The 20,089-nt window shown below is 40.4% G+C and overlaps 2 protein-coding genes across 8 annotated transcripts in view; one reads left to right on the top strand and one right to left on the bottom strand.

The window, feature by feature from the left end:
* The window catches only part of sim2 (SIM bHLH transcription factor 2), an 89,173-nt gene extending 73,335 nt beyond the window's left edge, over positions 1-15,838 (top strand). For 5 of the 6 annotated variants that reach the window (XM_059968849.1, XM_059968847.1, XM_059968845.1 and 2 more), the window contains exons 9-11: positions 2,730-2,895; positions 11,242-11,650; positions 14,639-15,838. In XM_059968849.1, the coding sequence (XP_059824832.1) occupies positions 2,730-2,895; positions 11,242-11,650; positions 14,639-15,363 (1,300 nt within the window). In that variant the 3' untranslated portion in view covers positions 15,364-15,838. Of the gene's footprint in view, positions 1-2,729; positions 2,896-8,236; positions 8,355-11,241; positions 11,651-14,638 lie in introns of those variants that run through there. The other variant, XM_059968850.1, reaches the window with a different exon arrangement.
* hlcs (holocarboxylase synthetase (biotin-(proprionyl-CoA-carboxylase (ATP-hydrolysing)) ligase)) overlaps positions 8,516-20,089 on the bottom strand; it is a 192,737-nt gene continuing 181,163 nt past the window's right edge. The window contains exon 13 of one of the 2 annotated variants that reach the window (XR_009511888.1): positions 8,516-8,649. The gene's annotated coding sequence lies outside the window, so the exon portion shown is untranslated. The remainder of the gene's footprint in view (positions 8,650-20,089) is intronic. The other variant, XR_009511889.1, reaches the window with a different exon arrangement.

Genomic DNA, 20,089 nt, shown 5'->3' with positions numbered 1-20,089 from the left:
TTCTTACGCTCTTTAACTCTTGCCATTTCATCCCATAACTGTCAGTGCAGTTCATGATATTTTCTGACATTCGGGTTCGTACGCATTGCCAATTTGTTGTGTCTGTTGCACAACTACACAACAATTAAATAAAAGCAGGCACACGGGAGATGGCTTAACAAATGTTTATGTTATGCTTAGCAAATCATGTTTAACAAACGTCACGTTTAACAAATCCATGTTTAACAAGAGCTTTTCAAGGAGGTTACCAGGAAAGTGGACAAAGGGAAGGCAGTGGATGTTGTCTACATGAACTTCAGTAAGGCCTTTGACAAGGTCTCACACGGGAGGTTAGTTAGGAAGATTCAGTCGCTAGGTATACATGGAGAGGTAGTAAATTGGATTAGACATTGGCTCAATGGGAGAAGCCAGAGAGTGGTAGTGGAGAATTGCTTCTCTGAGTGGAGGCCTGTGACTAGCGGTGTGCCACAGGGATCAGTGCTGAGTCCATTGTTATTTGTCATCTATATCAATGATCTGGATGATAACGTGGTAAATTGGACCATCAAGTTTGCTGATGATACAAAGATTGGAGGTGTAGTGGACAGTGAGGAAGGTTTTTAAAGCTTGCAGAGGGATTTGGACCAGCTGGGAAAATGGGCTGAAAAATGGCAGATGGAGTTTAATACAGACAAGTGTGAGGTTTTGTACTTTGGAAGGACAAACCAAGGTAGAACATACAAGGTAAATGGTAGGACACTGAGGAGTACAGTAAAACAGAGGGATCTGGGCAGAAAAACAGCTCGGCGCAGCCAAGAAGGGCCAAGAGGCCTGTTTCTGTGCTGTCATGTTCTATGGTTCAATGGCTTTAACTGGTGCATTCACATTGCAGCAAAAGCAAGAGAGAGAATATTAAACATGCATAGACAGCAGCGCACGCGCTGATAATAGATCGACATGTAGTGCTAAGGGGGAGGGGGTTCATTGCTCTGAAAGAAATAGATCCATACATTACAGGAAGGAAAATATTTAACATAGGAGCTGATCGATTCCATGAGACAAGATTGGCATGGTGGTTTCATTGGAGAAATCCTGGTTCTAGATCTTGGAAAGTAGTTGCACTGTGTAGAAGACTGTAAGTTTGGGAGACTTACTCCACCTCATTTACAATCTTGGAATTGATGCATTATGTTTAATGGTGGGACTGATACTAAGAGGGTAGAAAATGTCGGAGTTTCCATTCAGCCTCTTTTATTCCATTATTTCCATTACCTATACACTATAGAGTAAGTTTCATGCTCATGTTGGTGTATTAATATCTCTCTTCCATGTCACTTTGTGTGGTTATCCTCGAGTTGAAACAGTTTAGTACATTCAAAAGATCAAGGGAAACCAGTTTGAACCAACTCAACATTTCATGATAGTTGCATCCCCCCTATTCTTCAACATTATCAGATACCAAGGCTGTGCCCTTCTGGTCCTAGTCTCCCCCACTATTGGAAACATCCTCCCAGAACCAGGTTTAATATATCACCAGCCTATGTCATGAAAGTTGTTGTCTTTGTGGCAGCAGTACAAGGCAATGCATAATAATAGAAAAACAAAATGGCAATTGCAATAAGTGTATATATTAAACAGTTAAATTAAATAAATAGCACAAAAATAGAAATGAAAAAGTAGTGGGGTCGTGTTCATGGGTTCAACGTCCATTCAAAAATCTGATGGCAGAGGGTAAGAGCTGTTCCTGAATTGTTGAATATGTGACCATGTCCATTCTATCTAGACCTTTCAATATTCAATAGATTTCAATGAGATTCTTCTAATTTCCTCTCTGTTTCTGTCCCACTGCTCTGAACATGAAGTCCATTCCTTTGTGATTTACATATTAGCATTCTCAGATCCCCACTTCATTCTTTGACTTCCAAGAATAAAATTTCTGCCATTTCACTAGCTAAGTCTCAACCATTCAGTCAATTCACATATGTATACACATAACTGCATTGGACAGCCTTTTTATAATTTTGTTAATGCTAAAATGATGTATTATTGCAATATTAATACACTCATGCAGATTAACTATGATTAACTGTCATCCCCTATTGCTGTAAATTAAACTGCTTCCAAGAAAACTGCAGGCTATAAAACAATGCATCCTTGTCATGTCAATGGGCCACAAATAACGGGAGTAATAAATGGATATTAAACCACCTTTTGACAAAATACACAGATAAATGTGCATGATTGGCTGATTATAAATACTATTGGATTGCACAGTCCAGAATGCATACACTACAGAGAGAAAAGAATTACAAGCCACTTCCTCAGCAGTCAATTCCTGTCACACGCCAGTGTGCAATAAATTTTCAGTTTAATTTTTATTTAATATAAAAACCAGGCTTTGTGAGCGCTGGTGAAATCAGCGGCAAACTCCAGGCACATTCCAGATGTATGACAGGCAGCCCTAGTCAAAAGGAAATGACCAGGACAAGGCCGTCAACTGGTGCCTGACACAAAGACAGATTGGAATATTAAACGGATATAAGCCGGCATCAGTTAATTACTGTAAATACTACTGTTTGTACACTTGTGGATTTAATTTCCTCCGTGAGCTATTTTCGGAAGGCTGGATAATAAATTCACATTAATCCCCTGTCAGTCCCCTATCAAGGCTACTCTTAACCCTTTTAAAATAATTTTGTTTGTGACTCACGTTACCTCACATCATTGTGTTATTGGATCTTATGTTGCAGGGATATTGAATACAAGGAACTGCAATTATCACTGGATCAGAGCATCGCCATCAAGGCATCCTTTCCGTACAAGATGTTGCTGTCTACCTCACATGAAAACCAAAAACAACTTAAACCTAAAATCTCCAAGCTGAAGTCAAAGCTAAAGACGTCTCCATACCCACAGGTACAAATTATGGAACCTTTTCCTCACATCACTCCCAGATCCCCTTGTCTAGGTACCACTGGAATTAATGTTTGAGCTGAGGAATGCTGTTCCTTTTTTTCCTCACAGGAAGCATCAACTTTACTTCCTGTTACTATGCCTCAATGGAATGTTACATGGTGCAATTTGAAGAAAGGGATGGAAAAAAAATTAGTTGATCTTCTTGTTGGCCTCTCCAGCAATGTCTTTCTTGATTAAGGAAGTACAGATGTCACCCAGGGTGACTCATGTGAGCTTTGTCTACTTCCTACGCGGGAAGCATCTAATGTGCGATCTCAGCTTCTCATTGAGAGTACCGTCAAGGGCATGAACTGGAGCTGTACAAACCTGCATCAGATTAGAGCAGCAAAGAGTTCGTTCTATCCCAATACCATGCAGAATCCTACCTTCCAAACTTGATACATATTCACATCAGAAAATAACTGATTTCTTAATTATACATTCAACCATTTTCAAGTATTTACATAAAGTTGGAGAAGGAAGTGACAGCTACCAGCCCACTTATTTTTAAATTCTCATTGCTTTTCACCACAGTAATAATTTTAAAGATTTAAATAAAGGAAGCATTGTATGTCCATCTCATAATACAAGACAGTTCACAGTTCACGGTCATAGTTTGGACTTAATGCAACTTAAACCAATTCAATGGTATGTGAAGCAAGCTTTAAGAAGTTGCACTAGCTTTTCTTCAGTCACTTTTTCAAAACTCATTACTATAAAATTTCAGATGTTTACCACTGCTGTTAAAACTATTCCATCCCAGCTTATGTTATCTCCAGCCTCATTCCAGTGCCCAATATTCAGTTGTGTGGGTTGGCAGGCTTTTCTTTCTCTTCTGTGGGGCTTAGAGTTTTGTTCAATTGATTAATATAGAACATAGGACAGTACAGGCTTTTCAGCCCATAATGTTGTGCCGACCATTTAATCTACTCCGAGATCAATATAACGCTTCCCTGATACGTAGCCCTCCATTTTTCTATCATACATGTGCCTTTCTAGAAACATTTTAAATACCTGTAATGCATCTGCCTCTACCACCGCGCCTGGTAGGAATTTCCACACACCCACCACTCCCTGTGCAACAACCTACCTCTGACGTATCCCCTATACTTTCCTCAAATTACCTTAAAAATTATGCTCTCTGGTTTAGCCATTTCTGCCCCTGGAAAATGCTATCCATTCGATCTAGACCCTTTATTACCTTGCACAGCTCTATCAACTCACCTCTTGCCCTCCTTCCTCCCAAAGAGAAAGCCCTAACTCACTCAACCTAACTTCATAAGACATGCTCTCTAATCCAGGCAACATCCTGGTATATCTCCTCTGCACCCTCTCTGAAGATTCTACATCCTTCCTATACTGGGTGACCAGAACTGAACACAATATTCCAAGTGTAGTATAACTAAGGTTTTAGAGAGCTAAATTTATAATTGTAGAACCTAAATCCAAGCAAGAATTTATTTTTCATATCTAGGAGCCACTTGCAGAAACACTGTTTTCATCACTGTCCCTGAAACAGGAATCAAACCTGGGATCTTCCTGAATTGCTAACTGGCTGGGATTGGCTGAAGGAGAAGTGAAAGTAAATTCAGTAATAATATTTCAGATGAATCAGGTTATCATTTGAAGAAAAAATACATGAGGGAGGGGAAGGGTGAGGGAGGAGGAGGAGGAGGAGGAGGGAAGCAAGACCAAATAGAATAATCTTCCAATGTGCATGCCTAAGGAACCAAATGGCCTTCTTTCAACATTGTATCATTGTACAATTCTAGATTTTAGGAAATCTTTGATAGTTCTGGAGAGTGTGCTAAGGAGATTTACAAAGACTGCAAAATTATATGTACAATGAGAGATTATCTGGTTTAGTGTTACTTTTTTGGGGGAGAAAGAATACTGAGTGGAGATTTAATTACAGTAGAAACATAGAAAATCTACAGCACAATAGAAACCCTTCGGCCCACAAAGCTGTGCCGAACATGTCCTTACCTTAGAAATTACCTAGTGTTACCCATAGCCCTCTATTTTTCTAAGCTCCATGTACCTGTACAGAAGTCTCTTAAAAGACTCTATCGTATCCGCCTCCTCCACTGTCACTGGCAGCCCATTCCACGCATTCACCACACTCTGCATAAAAAACTTACCCCTAACGTCTCCTCTGTACCTACTTCCAAGCACCTTAAAACTGTGCCTTCTTGTGCTAGCCATTTCAGCACTGGGAAAAAGCCTCTGACTATCCACACGATCAATGCCTCTCATCATCTTATACACCTCTATCAGGTCATCCCTCATCCTCTGTCGCTCCAAGGAGAAAAGGCCAAGTTCACTCAACCTATTCTCATAAGGCATGCCCCCCCCCCCCCAATCCAGGCGACATCCTTGTAAATCTCCTCTGCATCCTTTCTGTGGTTTCCACATCCTATAATTTTGTGAAAGGCTTCAACAGGAAACCAAAGAGGACCAATTTCCTTTAGCAGGGAAATCTCTAAAAGTAACAATGAGTTAATACAGAAGGATGCCACAGTAGTGTAGAGGTTAGCACAATGCTATTACAGCTTGGGGTGTCAGATTTCAGAGTTCAATTCGGAAATCGTCTGTAAGGAGTCTATACATTCATGTGTGAAATGTGTGGGTTTTCTCCAAGTGTTCTGGTTTCCTTGTACAGTCTGAAGATGTACCAGTTAGTAAGTTTGTAAATTGTCCCATGTTTAAGCTAGGGATTGCTAGGTGGCAAGGTGGGGGGAGGGGGAAGGGGAGAGAGTGAAGCTACGTCCACACTACACCGGATAAATCTGTAACCGAAGCTTTTTCTCTTGTTTTTACTCTCTGTCAACGCTAAAACGCGAAAAACCTCAAACCGGAGCTTTTTAGAAACACTGTCCAAAGTGGGTATTTTTGAAAATGCCGCTCGGGCAGATCTGTTTGGCTGGGGTAACCGGAGAAATCTGAAAACACTGTCAGACGGCAGCGCGCCATTTCATTGTTTTCCTGAACGCAACCCCCCGCACAATCTAACAGTTTCAGAACAGACGGCAATGAGACTGATGCCAGAAGAGTTAGAAATGTTCTCAACAAATACTTTGACCCATAACTTACTGAATAAATAAGTATACTGTACTCACTTTGCCCTGTTTTCTGTCCTTGCTCATATGAAGGTGGTTTACCTATTTATGCAAGTACTTCTCGGACAATAGAATTGTAACAGCCTAATGTAACATTGTATGGAAATACAAGATAATACTGATGCAGACATGTTTTATACATTTAACAAGGGGCTTTATTAATGCAACAGAGTTAGTTAGTATTTCAATGTTCGTCATCAGCCGGGTCAATCTGTCCGTGAACTCCCTGTCAGTTGCCTCCGTACACTCCAGTATTTGTTTTTTTTTACTTTTAAGTTCTCTTGCGTGACAGCCAACAGCTGTCTGTCATTTTAAGTTTTTCTAGTCTGTAACTACACAAATGCACACTTTCACGGTGAGATTTGACACTAAACATGTCGCTTGTTTTTGGTAGATGTGTCCTGCGCATGCGCAGTAGGAGGAGATTCACTGAAATCTCCTTTTCAATGAGGACAGAGATATTTCTAAAAATACATAATGCGGACGCCTATTGTTTTTACGTGAAACCAGCATTTTTAAAATTATCTGGTCTAGTATGGATGAAGCCTGAAAGGGGGAGAGGGGAGAGAGTGAGAGAGAAAGATAGAGGGGAGGGGGACAGGGAAGGGGGATGGGAGAAAGAGAAAGATAGAGAGTGGTTGGGTCTTGGCATGAAACATCAACCGTACTCTTTCCCATAGATGCGGCTGCCCTGCTGAATTCCTCCAGCAGTTTCTGTTGCGGGGGGGGGGGGGGGGGGAGGGGAGGAGAGAGAGAGAGAGAGAGATTTATTTTTTATTATCACTGACAAATGTTGTGAAATCTCTTGATTGTGTGACAGCAGTACATTGCAAGAAATAAAGATTAATATAAGTTACAATACAAAGTAAAATATAGAAATTGTACAGAACAGGAATAATAAGGTCATGGTTAGAAACCTGATGTCAGAGGGTAAAAAACTGTTCCAAAAATGTGAAGTATTCATTGTCAAGCTCCTGTACATCCTCCCTGATGGTAGTACTGAGAAAATGTTACAAAATCACATCACTTAACAAGTTTCAACCTTTTCTAAAAGGGATGTGGAGGCCAAAGCATTCACTACATTTGAGAAGTATTTGGAAGAGCAATTAAAGAGCCAATTAGCCTGCCAGAGCTCAAGACAAATGCTGGGAAATGGCCAAATGGCCTGATTCTGTGTGGTAATTTCAATTTTTTATTGGTCATGTTTCTTTTATAAACAAATGGAACATGGGTGAATTGGAGAACCATAAATACAGAATAACAACCACAGCAGAAGAAAGAATGATTGGATTAAGGGTGGGGTTGCAGAAGAAAGATTACTTTAAAAGCAAGGGAATGGAAACTAAATGAAACAGTATTTACTGACCATAGTGTGTATCACAGTAACACTTCTAGTGATATCCCTTCTAAAGGAGATTGGCCCTTTCTATTACAGCGCCAGTGACCCAGGCTGAGTTCAACCACTGTCTGCAAAGGGTTTGTATGTTATCCCCATAACCTCCAGGTGCTCCAGTTTCCTCCCACATTCCAAAGGTGTACAGGTGAAGGTTTGCGAGTTGTGGGATGCTATGTTGGCACCGGAAGTGTGGCGACAACTGCAGACTGCCCAGCACAATCCTCGCTGATTTGATTTGATTTGATGCAAATGCCACATTTCACTGTAGGTTGTGATGTATAGGAGACAAATAAAGGTAATCTTTCAACATTTAAGGAATTACCAGGGATGATATTGCATTTCAGGAGTGACATTCCATTATTTCAACTGTTCTCTTACTTGATGACCTTAGGTTGCATTACATACTGGGACCATTAATTAAGCCAATTATAGAGCCCATTCATTAAGAAATTGTATCCCTAATTTTCAGTTGCTCCAGTGATTTATTGACAAACAGTTCTCGTTTGTGGGAGAGTAGCGTTCCAGTAGCACCGAACATCCAATTTGCAGCCATGTTCAACTCACACTAAATAATGCCCATGTCATAATGTCATGGGATTTCAAAGGTTTCAAAGGTACATTTAATGTCAGAAAAATGTATACAATATACATCCTGAAATGCTTTTTCTTTGCATTGCTTTAAGTAACAAGAAGAGAGTTCAAATTTCAAAGTAAATTTATTATCAAAGTGCATATACATCACTATACACTCTTCTAAGATTCATTTTCTTCTGGGCATTCACAATAGATACAAGTACATACAATGGAATCAGTGAAAAACTACACACAAAGATGGATAACCAACTGAAGTGCAAAAGAAGACAAACTGTGAAAATACAATGGATAGACAGACAATAATATCGAGAGCATGAGTTGTAGAGAACTTAAAAGTGAGTCCATTGGTTGTTGAGTGTTGAAGTGAGCAATGTTATCCACTCTGGTTCAGGAACTTGATGTTTGAAGGATAATAACTGTTCCTGAAGCTGGTGGAGTGGAACCTAAGGCTCATGTATGTCCTTCCTGATGGCAACAGTGGGAGGAGAGAATGGCTTGAATGGTGGGGGTCTCTAGTAATGGATGCTGCTTTCTTGTGCCAGTGCTCCTTGTAGCTTCAGGGGTGATTAACCATGTGAATCGTGAATTCTTGGCTAGCGTGGAACCCTGAAAATTTAAGATGTTAGGGAGTCAGAAATAAGAAATTCATTCAGTCCAAACCCACCACATCTAAACATAAAAATATTGCACTTATTATCAAATGCACAAGTACGTGCATGTATAACTGCAATGAAAAAAATTATTTGCATCAGCGTCACAGGCACAAAGCATCCTATAATCAGCAAAAGAACAAGAAAATTATCTCCTGCAAGATGGTCACATCCAGCTGTAGACACCTAATGTTGGCTATTTAGTTTATGGAAACTCAAACAGTAATTATGAGCAGTAATATTGATGAGGTTACTGCTATTCACAGTCAATATCCTCATATACATCCTATCCTATCCAGACAACAGTGGACATCCATTGGATTCTCCTATCACACTACAGCTCTGGATTAAGAAAGAAAAATAATGTGGCACCCTATGGAAACCCCAAAGCTATTCAATGGAATGAAATGTTTTTGAAGTTAAGTCAGTGCTATAATATGAGGAAATGCACAGGCAGTAAGGGCTCATAAACAGGAGAGAAATAATTTACTTAATTATGCTTAATTTAGGGATAAATGGTGCCAAAATGCTGGGTGATCCCTGTGATTATCTTTCAATGAGGCTTTGTGGTATCATGGGAAAAGAGCTTGTTTTGATCCAAATTCTTCAATATTGCAGCTGCATCGGCCTTGGTTATCTACTAAAATCTACAGAATGGAGTAAAATTCAGATTCTATAAGATTATAAGACATAGGGGCAGAATTAGCCCATTTGGGCCATTGAGTCTGCTCCACTATTCCATCATGGTTGTTTTATTATCCCTCTCAACCCCATTCTCCAGCCTTCTCTCTGTAACCTTTGACACCCTGACTAATCAATAACCTATCAACCTCCAGCTGAGATATATCCAATGACTTGGCCTCCACAGCAAGGACAATATTCTACAACAATAGTACTTGGAGCAAGCTAAAACCAACGTTGGCAGAATCATAAATAAAACATTAAGTGAACATTGTGGGTACATAGAGTGTCTACATCTCACTGGAACACCAGGAAGCAATCTACACAACAAAATACATAATGTTTGAGATTGCCAGAAAGTGATGTACTAACTATGTCTGTCATAGTCAATGTGAATAAACTCAAGTGATATTAAACTAATTTTCTAATCACTTTTAATATAACAAATTAACATTGACAAAGCAGAGGGATATTTTATTGCTATTCAGCTGGCAGGGCAAGGTAATTTATGAAGAGTGCAAGAAGTTCAAAATTTTTCAAAATTATGTGTCATAATTAGAATTGTCAAGGCTGAGGTGTTGCTCTTTGTTCAAGCTGATCTATGCCACTTTTTCTTCGTTGGCTTAAGCACACCTAGAGATAAATTGTACATGAATGGTATTTTATCAAGGAATTTGGACACAGTGCTGTGAACTTACTGCAAAAGAAGGAATCAGAATCAGGTTTATTAAAACCGATGTATGTCATGAAATTTGTTGTTTTGTGGCAGCAGTACAGTGCAAGACATAAAAATATTACTGAAAGTCACAATAAGAAATACATAACAATTAGTGCAAATTAGGGCAGGAAGTGAGTTAGTGTTCATGGGCACGTTGTCTGTTCAGAAATCTGATGACAGAGGGGAAGAAATTGTTCCTGAAGTGTTGAGTATGTGTCTTCAAGTTCAAAACTTCGAAGTAAATTTTGTTATCAACGTACATAACGTCACCATATACAACCCAGAGATTCATTTTCTTGTGGGCATACCCAATAAGTCCATAATAGAATAATAACTAGAACAGAGTCGATGAAAGACGGCACCAACATTGGCCATCTATCAGTGTGCAAAAGACAACAAATTGTGCTAATACAAGCATCAGTAAATAAGTATCGAGTACATGAGATGAAGAGTCCTTGAAAGCGAGTCCATTGGTTGTGGGAACATTTCAATGATGGGGCAAGTAAAGTTCAGTAAAGTTATTTGTTTCAAGAGCATGATGGCTGAGGGGTGATAGCTGTTCCTGAACCTAGTGGCGTGAGTCCTGAGGCTTCTGTACCTTCTTCCCGGTGGCAGTAGTGAGAAGAGAGCATGTCCTGGGTGATCGGGGTCCCTGATGATGTCCCCGTCGAGGTCCTGTGACAATGCTTCACGTAGATGTGCTCAATGGTGGGGAGGGCTTTATCTGCGATGGACTGGACTGTATCCATTACTTTTTGTAGGATTTTCCATTCAAATTCCACACCAAGCTGTGATGCAGCCAGTCAATATACTCTCCACTCTACATTCAGACTCCTGTACCTCCTCCCTGATGGTAGTAATGAGAAGAGGGCATGTCCAGGGTGGTGAGGGTCCTTAATGATGGATACCACCTTGTGAAATGAGAAAATTGTGGAATTGGATGACATGCTTGTGCGTATTTTTATTAAAAAGCTCTAGAAAATACAGTGTCATTCATTCAGGAAGATGAATATAAATAATAAAAAGAATTCAAAAATATATCTTTTTAAAATAAATTTGAAATAGCCTGTACAATGAAATTAAACTTGTTCTTGGAATGCAGTTCCTCTGTTACAAGAGACGTTCTTTTCCTCTTTATTACATTTGCAGCAGTATAATTCATTCCAAACTGAGAAATCCGATTGTGACCATGCCGGTAGCTGGGGAGGCAGCCCCTCGCTGAATGTTCTATCACCCCAGGAAAATGCTTCCCACCAGGAGAATAATGAACTCCTTTATGCCTCTTCATATGGGCTCCCTTTCCCCTACACCTACGGACACTTCCCATTGGACCCACAAGTGCTTGGCAGCAAAAAGCAGATGGCACCTAGCAAGGCAGGTCAGAGTCAAGGGCCATCGTCTGAAACTGCAAGGTTCTACGTGGGTGCATTTCAAGCTACCAATGACAACCGCTGGCATCTGACAAGCTCATCAGCAGCGCAGAATCTGACTGCCTCAAAAAGCCTGCCGGATCACCACATCAGTGAATCCCAGTATTGTTCTACACAGAGCTATGAGTGTAAGTGATGTTGTTTTACTCAGAGATACTTACGTGACTCACTGTTGATCAACTTCTCTATGTGGCTACCTCTGTAACCTGAGCAAATCAGCAACTACATAATGCACATTGACAAAAATTATGTCTTTGATCAATCTTAAATGAGATTAAATGAAAGAGGAGTATATATCAACAATTCAGGAATATTTACATAGAACATAGAAATCTACAACACATTACAGGTCCTTCAGCCCACAATGTTGTACTGATCATGTAACTTACTCCAGAAACTGCCTAGAGTTTCCCTACCACATAGCCCTCTGTTTTTCTAAGCTCACATTCCTTATATATTTTGAATACCACTATATAATTTTTTTGTGGGGCTTCAAGATAACATACTACCCCAAATCACTAATTCTTACCACGTGTTATTTGATTGAACTACTTTTGATAGGATTCGGCATGGTTATATTTGATGCTTCCAACTTTAAAGCTAAAATTGTATAGTATGAAATTAATTAAAATAAGCTTAATATACATAAAACCATAGGACATAGAAGTAGAATTAGACCATTCAGTGCACTGATCTTCTCTGTCATACAATCAGGTCTGATTTATTATCCGTCTCAAGCCTATTCTCCCCGTAATCTTTAACACCCCTACTTATCAAGAACCTATCAACCTCTGGTTTAAATGTACTCAATTACGGCTTCCGCAGCTGTTTGTGGCAGTGAAGTCCACAGATTTGCCACCTCTGGCTAAAGAAATTCTCCTTATTTCTGTGATCTATGTAAGTTTTGTAAAAGCTGCTTTTGGTTGACATTTCCTTACCTGGCTCTTTAGCAGTCCAGTAGACAATTCAATGAATCAAAAGTTCACTTTTTGCTGATTTCATGACAGGTTCATATAAAGGAAGCCAAGCATCAGTTCTTCCAAGGTGAACTAATTGTTGCAGTTTAATAATGGTTATGTGCCTGCAGTGAGGAGATGTGTGTAATGCTTTCTTATCCTCATGTCTGCATATATCCTGGGAAAGTGCAATAAAATAGCCATCAGACTTTCCAGCATCTTTATAAACACAATTGATTCTGTAGATGCTGGATATCCAGAGTAACGTGCACAAAATGCAGGAGGAACTCTGCAGGTGTGACAGCATCTTTGGAGAAGAATGAAGAACTGATGCTTTGTGCCTAGACCCTTCATCAGGAGTGGAAATGAAGGTGGGGGAAGCCAGTATAAAATGGTGCTGGGGAGGGAAGGTGTTCAAGCTAGAAGGTGATAAATTAAACCAGGTGAAGGGGAAGGTAGGTGGGGGAGGGAGGGGGTGATGAAGAGAGGAGCTGAGATTAGGTGGTATTTTTACATTCCACCTATTTTTACCTCCTGTGCTCACTCTCTCTGGTTCAGATCCATGCCTAGTCCTCCTAGTTTGTTTCCCTTTCCTACACCCAGTCCCACCCCTACCCCCACAATCAGCCATCCTCCTCCCCTCCTGACACACTTTGCCCACTGGATCCCCTACCCCATTTGGTTCAGTTTTATATTTTTTATGCATAGGTGTAGAAATTTGAAACTAGAATACAAATGCACATATCTATGGACAACATAAGGTCCTCAGATGTTCTTGGTTAATGTGTCAAATGTAGTTGGAGATTTACTAGAATAAGCCTGTATATTTGACGTTCTTGATCATGCTATTGAATGGAACATCAAGTAACATTATATCTCAAATTTAACCATGTAACTAGGCTGATAACTAACTGATTCTCCAACAGAATCAAATCAGTCTTTCTGCCAAGAAGTATATAAAATGCAATCCTCATAAATAATAAACATTTTACTGCTCTGTGAACATAAAAAATAATTTTATTACTTTTCCTATTATGCAATTACCTTCAAATGATTGAGCTTGATTTATGGTCGCTTATGTCACTGCTTTATAAAAGCTAAGGCTATCGTTTTAATCTTTGGGTTTCTACTTAATTTGCCAAGCTGTTCAAATGTTGCTTTCAATACCCAGAACAGCTCAATATAACACCTCGTACTCCCCCTGAACATTGAATTTTCATATTTCAGGTAACCCTAACCTCTTGTGCTCTCTGCTTTTGTTCCAATTCACCCCTAGTCCTCCCATTTTGGTTTCCCCTTCCTTTAAATCCCTTCACCCAGCAACCCACAATCCATTCTTATCCTCCTCCCTCCCAGGTTCCATCTTCCTATTATCCACACACTTCTCCCACTGGATTCCATCTGCTTCCATCTTCCTTTGGTTCCATCTGCTTATCTTAGCCTTAGATGGTGTGCATTATCACCTTCCTTCCACAACTTGTGGCATTTACGTCCCTGCTCAACCCCCTCAAGCCTCCTGCCCCCCAAACCCATGACTCCATCTGCCCCCCATTTTTCCCTGTCTTCTTCCACCTGCTTCTCTCTTAACTGCACCCCTCCCCTTTTTAGTCCCCCCCCCCCACTCCCCTACATGGTTCCTTTGGTCTTCCTATGCAGTCCCCCAAGCACCTTCTAGACCTTGGCTTGCACCTCCTCCTCTCTTCCCACTCTGTTTTCAGTCCTGATGCACAGTTTTGACCTCTCGTCTCCACAATTGCTGCCTGGCGCACTGAGCTCCTTCAGCAGGTTTTTTTTTGCTCTAGATTCCAGCACCCGCAGTCTCTAATGTCGCTAGCTCAGGTTAATTATTGGATTGGTTTATGTGATTTCAGTCACATACTTCCCAAATGCCTGAAATAACATATGGAACTGTTGTTGTTTTAATATTAAATAAGCTATGGGTACTATGCTATTTTAAAATAAATTATATCAATTACTTAACAGGAATTTTGAATACATTATTTTGTCAGCACTTTAAGTGGACGGTGAAAATTATTGAATTTTAGCTAAATAAACTTGGATAATTAGAAACACCTGTTGTCAATTTGGACTCACTCAATGGCTGTTGTGCACTCTCCTCATGCTGCCTAACACTGTCTTCTTACCTTCTTTTACTCTTAGGTGTATTGCCTACTGGCAGACACTGTGAAGCGGCCACCTACGGGACACTTCCAAGCTGTGCGACATCAAGACCAAATAGTAAATATAAGGAGAAACCTTACGCTAATCCTGTGAAGCAAACCAAAATAGAAGCACTGCAGACCACACCACATGTTGTTAAGGAAGAGTGTAAAGTACTGTTCAGGCACAATTCTCAGGAGAAATTATGTAATGTCGTCAAGTGTTTTTCACCCTCCTTAAACAATTCGTTGTTAGCTAAGTCAGACTGTGATGCAGCCAAGCCAAAGGTCCGGATAGGCCAACAACTCATACCAAGCCAAACAGCATATGAACAAGCCACAAGGATTTGTGTGAAAGAGGTCCCATATGAACATTTCAACCACCAGAAACCAAACATGGTCAACGTGAGTAATACAAGAGAGAACACAAAATTGGATGAAGGAAGGCTACATGAACAGCAAGATTCACTGGGTGTGGCAACATCGGGTCAACCCCAGCTTGAACCCTTAAGTTATGGGCAATTCTTTGCTAAGCACACCTTCCAAAGGTCACCTTGTGCACTTACAGGGTACATCATGGAAAACCGAGGATATGCTGCTGAAGAGAAGAATTCTCCTGGTTACAGAAACCCAAGCCCAGCTTTGAACTCTTCACCAGAAATGCACCAAGAACCTGTCCTACCACATTACATCGGAACATCCGTCATAATAACCAATGGGAGGTGACGAGGAATCTGTGTGCGTGTGCATAGAAGGTCGATTTGTTACAAAATAACTAAATAAGAACTTCTATTACATCTCCAGGTACAACAGGGAGTCTAGGTTTGCAGTTGTACTGGCCTATTCCGAAGCTCAAACCTTATTTTGTTGCCTCAATGCTAATGTGTTTCTCCCTCCCTCTGAGGTTTGAAGCCCAAATTAATGCATTGTAAGAAGACAAACATGCAGAACGTTATCACTTGTGCAATATTCGAAATGTGGACACATGGAACAGTTCACAGAGTTTGCATTCTTTCTTGCGTTATTGAAGATAAGCTTTCCCCAACTAATAGATATTATCTTATTGACATATATAAAAAACACTAACAATGGCAAGCAGAAGATGTCTGCACCATAAGGTTTTATTTCAGATTCTGAAGGGAATAATACTATGTATTAAAATGATTGTAATTGTCAAAACAAGACCCTTTATTGCTCTGCATTTACGCATTGTAATTGCTTCATTCATCATGAGAACGTTTCAAGAACTTTTGCAGACCATAGTGAGAACCATGAAGTTGTTGCCAAGATACTTTTTATTTGAACAATGAATGAAATACAGTGATAAATGGACCTATATCTGATAAGCACTTATATAAAATATTGTGCTAAATGATCAGTACATAATTACAGATTACTCCCTTACTAACCTCTTCCTTGAACAAGGTTCAACGTAAATTTATTATCAAAGTTTCGTATGCCATACACAACCTTGAGATTCATTTCCTCACAGACACCCACAGGAAAACAAATACAACAGAATCCACAAAAAACACACACACTTAACAACGACTGACCAAAATCCAATTGCAAAAAAAAAGGACAAATGGTGCAAATAATTTTTAAAAAACACACACAATACTGAAAATATGAACTGCAAAGTCTCCAGGAGTCAGTCAACAGGCTGCAGAGTTAGTTCAGTGCTAAAGCGAGTGAAGCTGGTCCAAGAGTCCAAAGGCTATAGGGCAACAACTATTCCTGAACCTGGTGGCCAGAACAGTCTACCACCATTATTTCCAAATGACAAAGCTGAGAAAAAGATTAGCAGGTTTCTGTGTCTTTAAAATGCAAATTCAACGTAAAATTTATTATCAGAGTACATATGTGTCACCACATGCAACATTGAGATTATTTTCCTGCGGGCATACTCATCAAATCTATAGAATAGTAACTGTAGACAGGATCAATGAAAGAGCAAAAACATAGAAGACAACAAACTGTGCAAATGCAAATATAAGTAAATAGCAAAAAGTAACAAGAACAAGATATAACAAGATAAAAGAGTCCTTACCAAAGTGAGATCATTGGTTGTGGGAATATCTCAGTAGATGAGTGCAGTTATCTTCTTTTGTTCAAGGGCCTGATGGTTGAGGTTAGTAACTGTTTTGACCCTGGCATGTGCACTAGTCATCCATTCTTACTCAAAGGCCGATGGTGAGGGTTTATTCACCCCACATACAGAACAATAAAAAGCACTGAAAATTTCTTAATAAATTCCACCAACTCAATGGCAGCAAAAGGAAGCATGTTCTAGCAAAAATATCTGATGGCCTCTTAAAAATATACCAAATTCTTACTTATTAGAGCAATTAACTTTAAATAACAGCTTTCATTTCAGAAGACCCCAAGCGCTTCAACATTAATGAAGTACTATTGTGATGTGTCACCACTATGACATCAAGTGCAGTCACAATGGTAACATGGCAGACATGATGCTCAATGAGTACATCACAAGATCCTACATCCCAAGAGCTTCAACACCAATGAAAAAGAAACACGGATGGTAGTTTTCCTCCTCAGTGCCAGGGTCTGTAATGTCTCTGAACGCGTCCACAATATCATTGAAAGGGAGTGTGAGCAGCCAGAAGTCTATCATAGTGGTTGTGCCACATTATATTGAGGATAGGAATAGAATGAGGTGGCGGGTAAATGTGTGGTTGAAGAGTTGGCACGGGGGGGGGGGATGCTGGGATTCAGATTTCTGGATAATTGGGACCTCTTCTGGGGCAGGTGTGACCTGTACAAAAGGGAATGGTCGCACTTGAATCTGAGGGGGACCAATATTCTTGCAGGCAGGTTCACTAGAGCAATTGGAAGCGGTTTAAACTAATATGGCAGGGGAATGAGAATGAGAATGATAGAGCTGAGGATGAGCCAGCAGGTTTACAAGTTGATGACGGATGTAACATGAATGAAAGGAAGGACAAACCAATGAGTGGATACAAGTGCAGACAGCAAAGAGTTAAATTGTACCACAGAGGCAAAATTCAAAAGGGCAAAGAATGCTGAAGATGCTGTATTTAAATACATGTCACGTTAGGAATAAGGTGGATGAACTTGTGGCACAATTACAGATTGTTCAGTATGACACTATGGACATCACTGAGTCATGGCTGAAAGAAGGTCATAGTTGGGAGCTTAACATCAAAGGATATACTTTGAATTGAAAGGACAGGCAGGAAGACACAGGCAGTGCTGTGGCTCTGTTGGTAAGAGATGGAATTACATCTTTAGAAAGAGGTGACATTGGGTCAAACAATGTTGAATCTTTGTAGATGGAGTTAAGACACTGCAAGGGTAAAAAAAAATCATGATGGGAATCATATGTAGCCCTCCAAATAGTAGCCAAGATGTGAGGTTGAGATTGCAAAGCGAGCTGGAAAAGGCATGTAATAAGGGTAAAGTCACAATTGTAATAGGTGACTTCAATATGTAAGGAAATTGGGAAAGTCAGGTTGGTGTCAGATGCCAAGACAGGGAATTTGTTGAATGCTTGTGAGATGGCTTTTTAGTGGAGCTTGTTCTTGAGCCTACTTGGGGAAAGGCTTTCTTAGATTGGGTAATAACCCAGATTTTAGTAGGGAGCTTAATGTAAAGAATGTAAAGCTTTTAAAATCCAACAAAAGGCAACTAAAAAAGCTATAGTTGCCTTTAAGGGAAAAGTTGAAATTTGAGGACAAACTAGCCAATAATTTAAAGCAGGATATACAAAATGCTGGAGCAAGTCAGTAGGCCAGGCAGCATCTATGGAGAAAAGTACAGTCAATACTTTGGGCCAAAACAAAGAGCTGGGAAGTTGATAGGTGAAAGAGACAGAAGGCCATGGAAGAAAGAAAAAAGTGGGGAGGAGCACCAAGGGAGGCGATGGGCAGGCAAGGAGATAAGATGAGAGAGGGAAAAGGAGATGGGAAATGGTGAAGGGGGTGGAGTGGGTAGAGGCATTACTGAAAGTTTGAGAAATCGGTGTTCATGCCATCAGGTTGGAGGCTACCCAAATGAAATATAAGGTGTTGTTCCTCCCAATCTAAGTTGACTCACAAATGACTCACAGGTGGAGTATCGCCTCACCTGGAAGGTCTGTTTGGAGGCCTGAATGGTAGTGAGGGAGAAGGTGTAGTACTTGTTCTGCTTGCAAGGGTAAGTGCCAGGAGGGAGATCAGTGGGGCGGGATGAATGGACAAGGGAGTCCGATAGGGAGTGATCCCTGCAGAAAGCAGAAGGTGGTGGGGAGAGAAAGCTGTGTTTGGTGGTGGGATCCAGTTGGAGATGGCAGAAGTTTCAGAGAATTTTGTGCTAGATGCGGAGGCTGCTGGGTGGTAGGTGAGGACAAGAGGAACCCTATCCCTGGCAGTGCGGCAGGAGGATGGGGTAAGAGCAGATGTGCATGAAATAGAAGAGATGCAGTTGAGGGCAGTTTTGATGATGGAGGAAGGGAAGCCTCTTTGTTCTCCTTTTTCAAAGAAAAAAGCTTCCCTTCGGTTATATAAATAGTAAAAGGGAGGTGAGAGTTCATATGGGACCACTGGAAAATGATGCTGATGAGGTAGTAATGGGGGATAAAAGAGTAACTTAAAGGTTACTTTGCATGGAATTGACGGTTCTGTGGCTATCTTTACGGATGATTCAAAGATAGGTGGAGAGGTAGGTAGTGCTGAGGAATCAATGTGATTGCAACAGGACTTAGACAAATTGGAAGAGTGGCAGATAGAATAGTGTTGGGAAATGTATGACAGTGCATTTTGCCAAAAGGAACAATACTGTAGACTATTGTCCAAATGGGGAGAAGATTCAAACATCAGAGGTTCAGAAGGTCTTGGGAGTCCTTGTGCAAGACTCACAAAAGGTTAATTTACAGGTTGAGTTTGTGGTAAAGAAGGCAAGTGCAATGTTGGCATTTATTTCAAGGGGAATAGAATATTAAAAAACAAGGAGATAATACTGAGGCTTTTTAAGACACTAGTTAGGCCACACTTGGAGTATTGTCAACAGTTTTGGGCCCGATACCTCAGAAAGGAAGTGTTACCATTGGAGAGAGTCCTGAGAAGGTTCACGAGGATGATTCTGGGAATGAAGGGGTTAACATATGAGGAACATTTGGCAGCTTTGGGCCTGTATTTACTGGAATTTAGATTATGTGGGGATCTCATTGAAACCTACCAAATGTTGAAAGGACTAGATAGGGTAGGTGTGGAGAGGATGTTTCTTATGGAAAATATATTCAGAACTAGAGGGCACAGCCTCAAAATTGAGAGGTGACCTTTTAGAACAGAGGTAAGGAGGACTCTTTTAGCCAGAGAGTAGTGAATCTGTGCAATGCTCTGCCACAGAGTGCAATGAGGGCCAAGTCCGTGGTTATATTTAAGGCAGCAGTTGATAGTTTCCTGATTGGTCAGGGCAACACAGGATACGGTGA

Source organism: Hypanus sabinus, chromosome 4 (genome assembly GCF_030144855.1).
Source record: "Hypanus sabinus isolate sHypSab1 chromosome 4, sHypSab1.hap1, whole genome shotgun sequence".
In the NCBI taxonomy this organism is placed as follows: Eukaryota; Metazoa; Chordata; class Chondrichthyes; order Myliobatiformes; family Dasyatidae; genus Hypanus; species Hypanus sabinus.
Note: the sequence above shows the minus strand (reverse complement) of the source record. Positions and strands in the feature narration are given on the sequence as shown.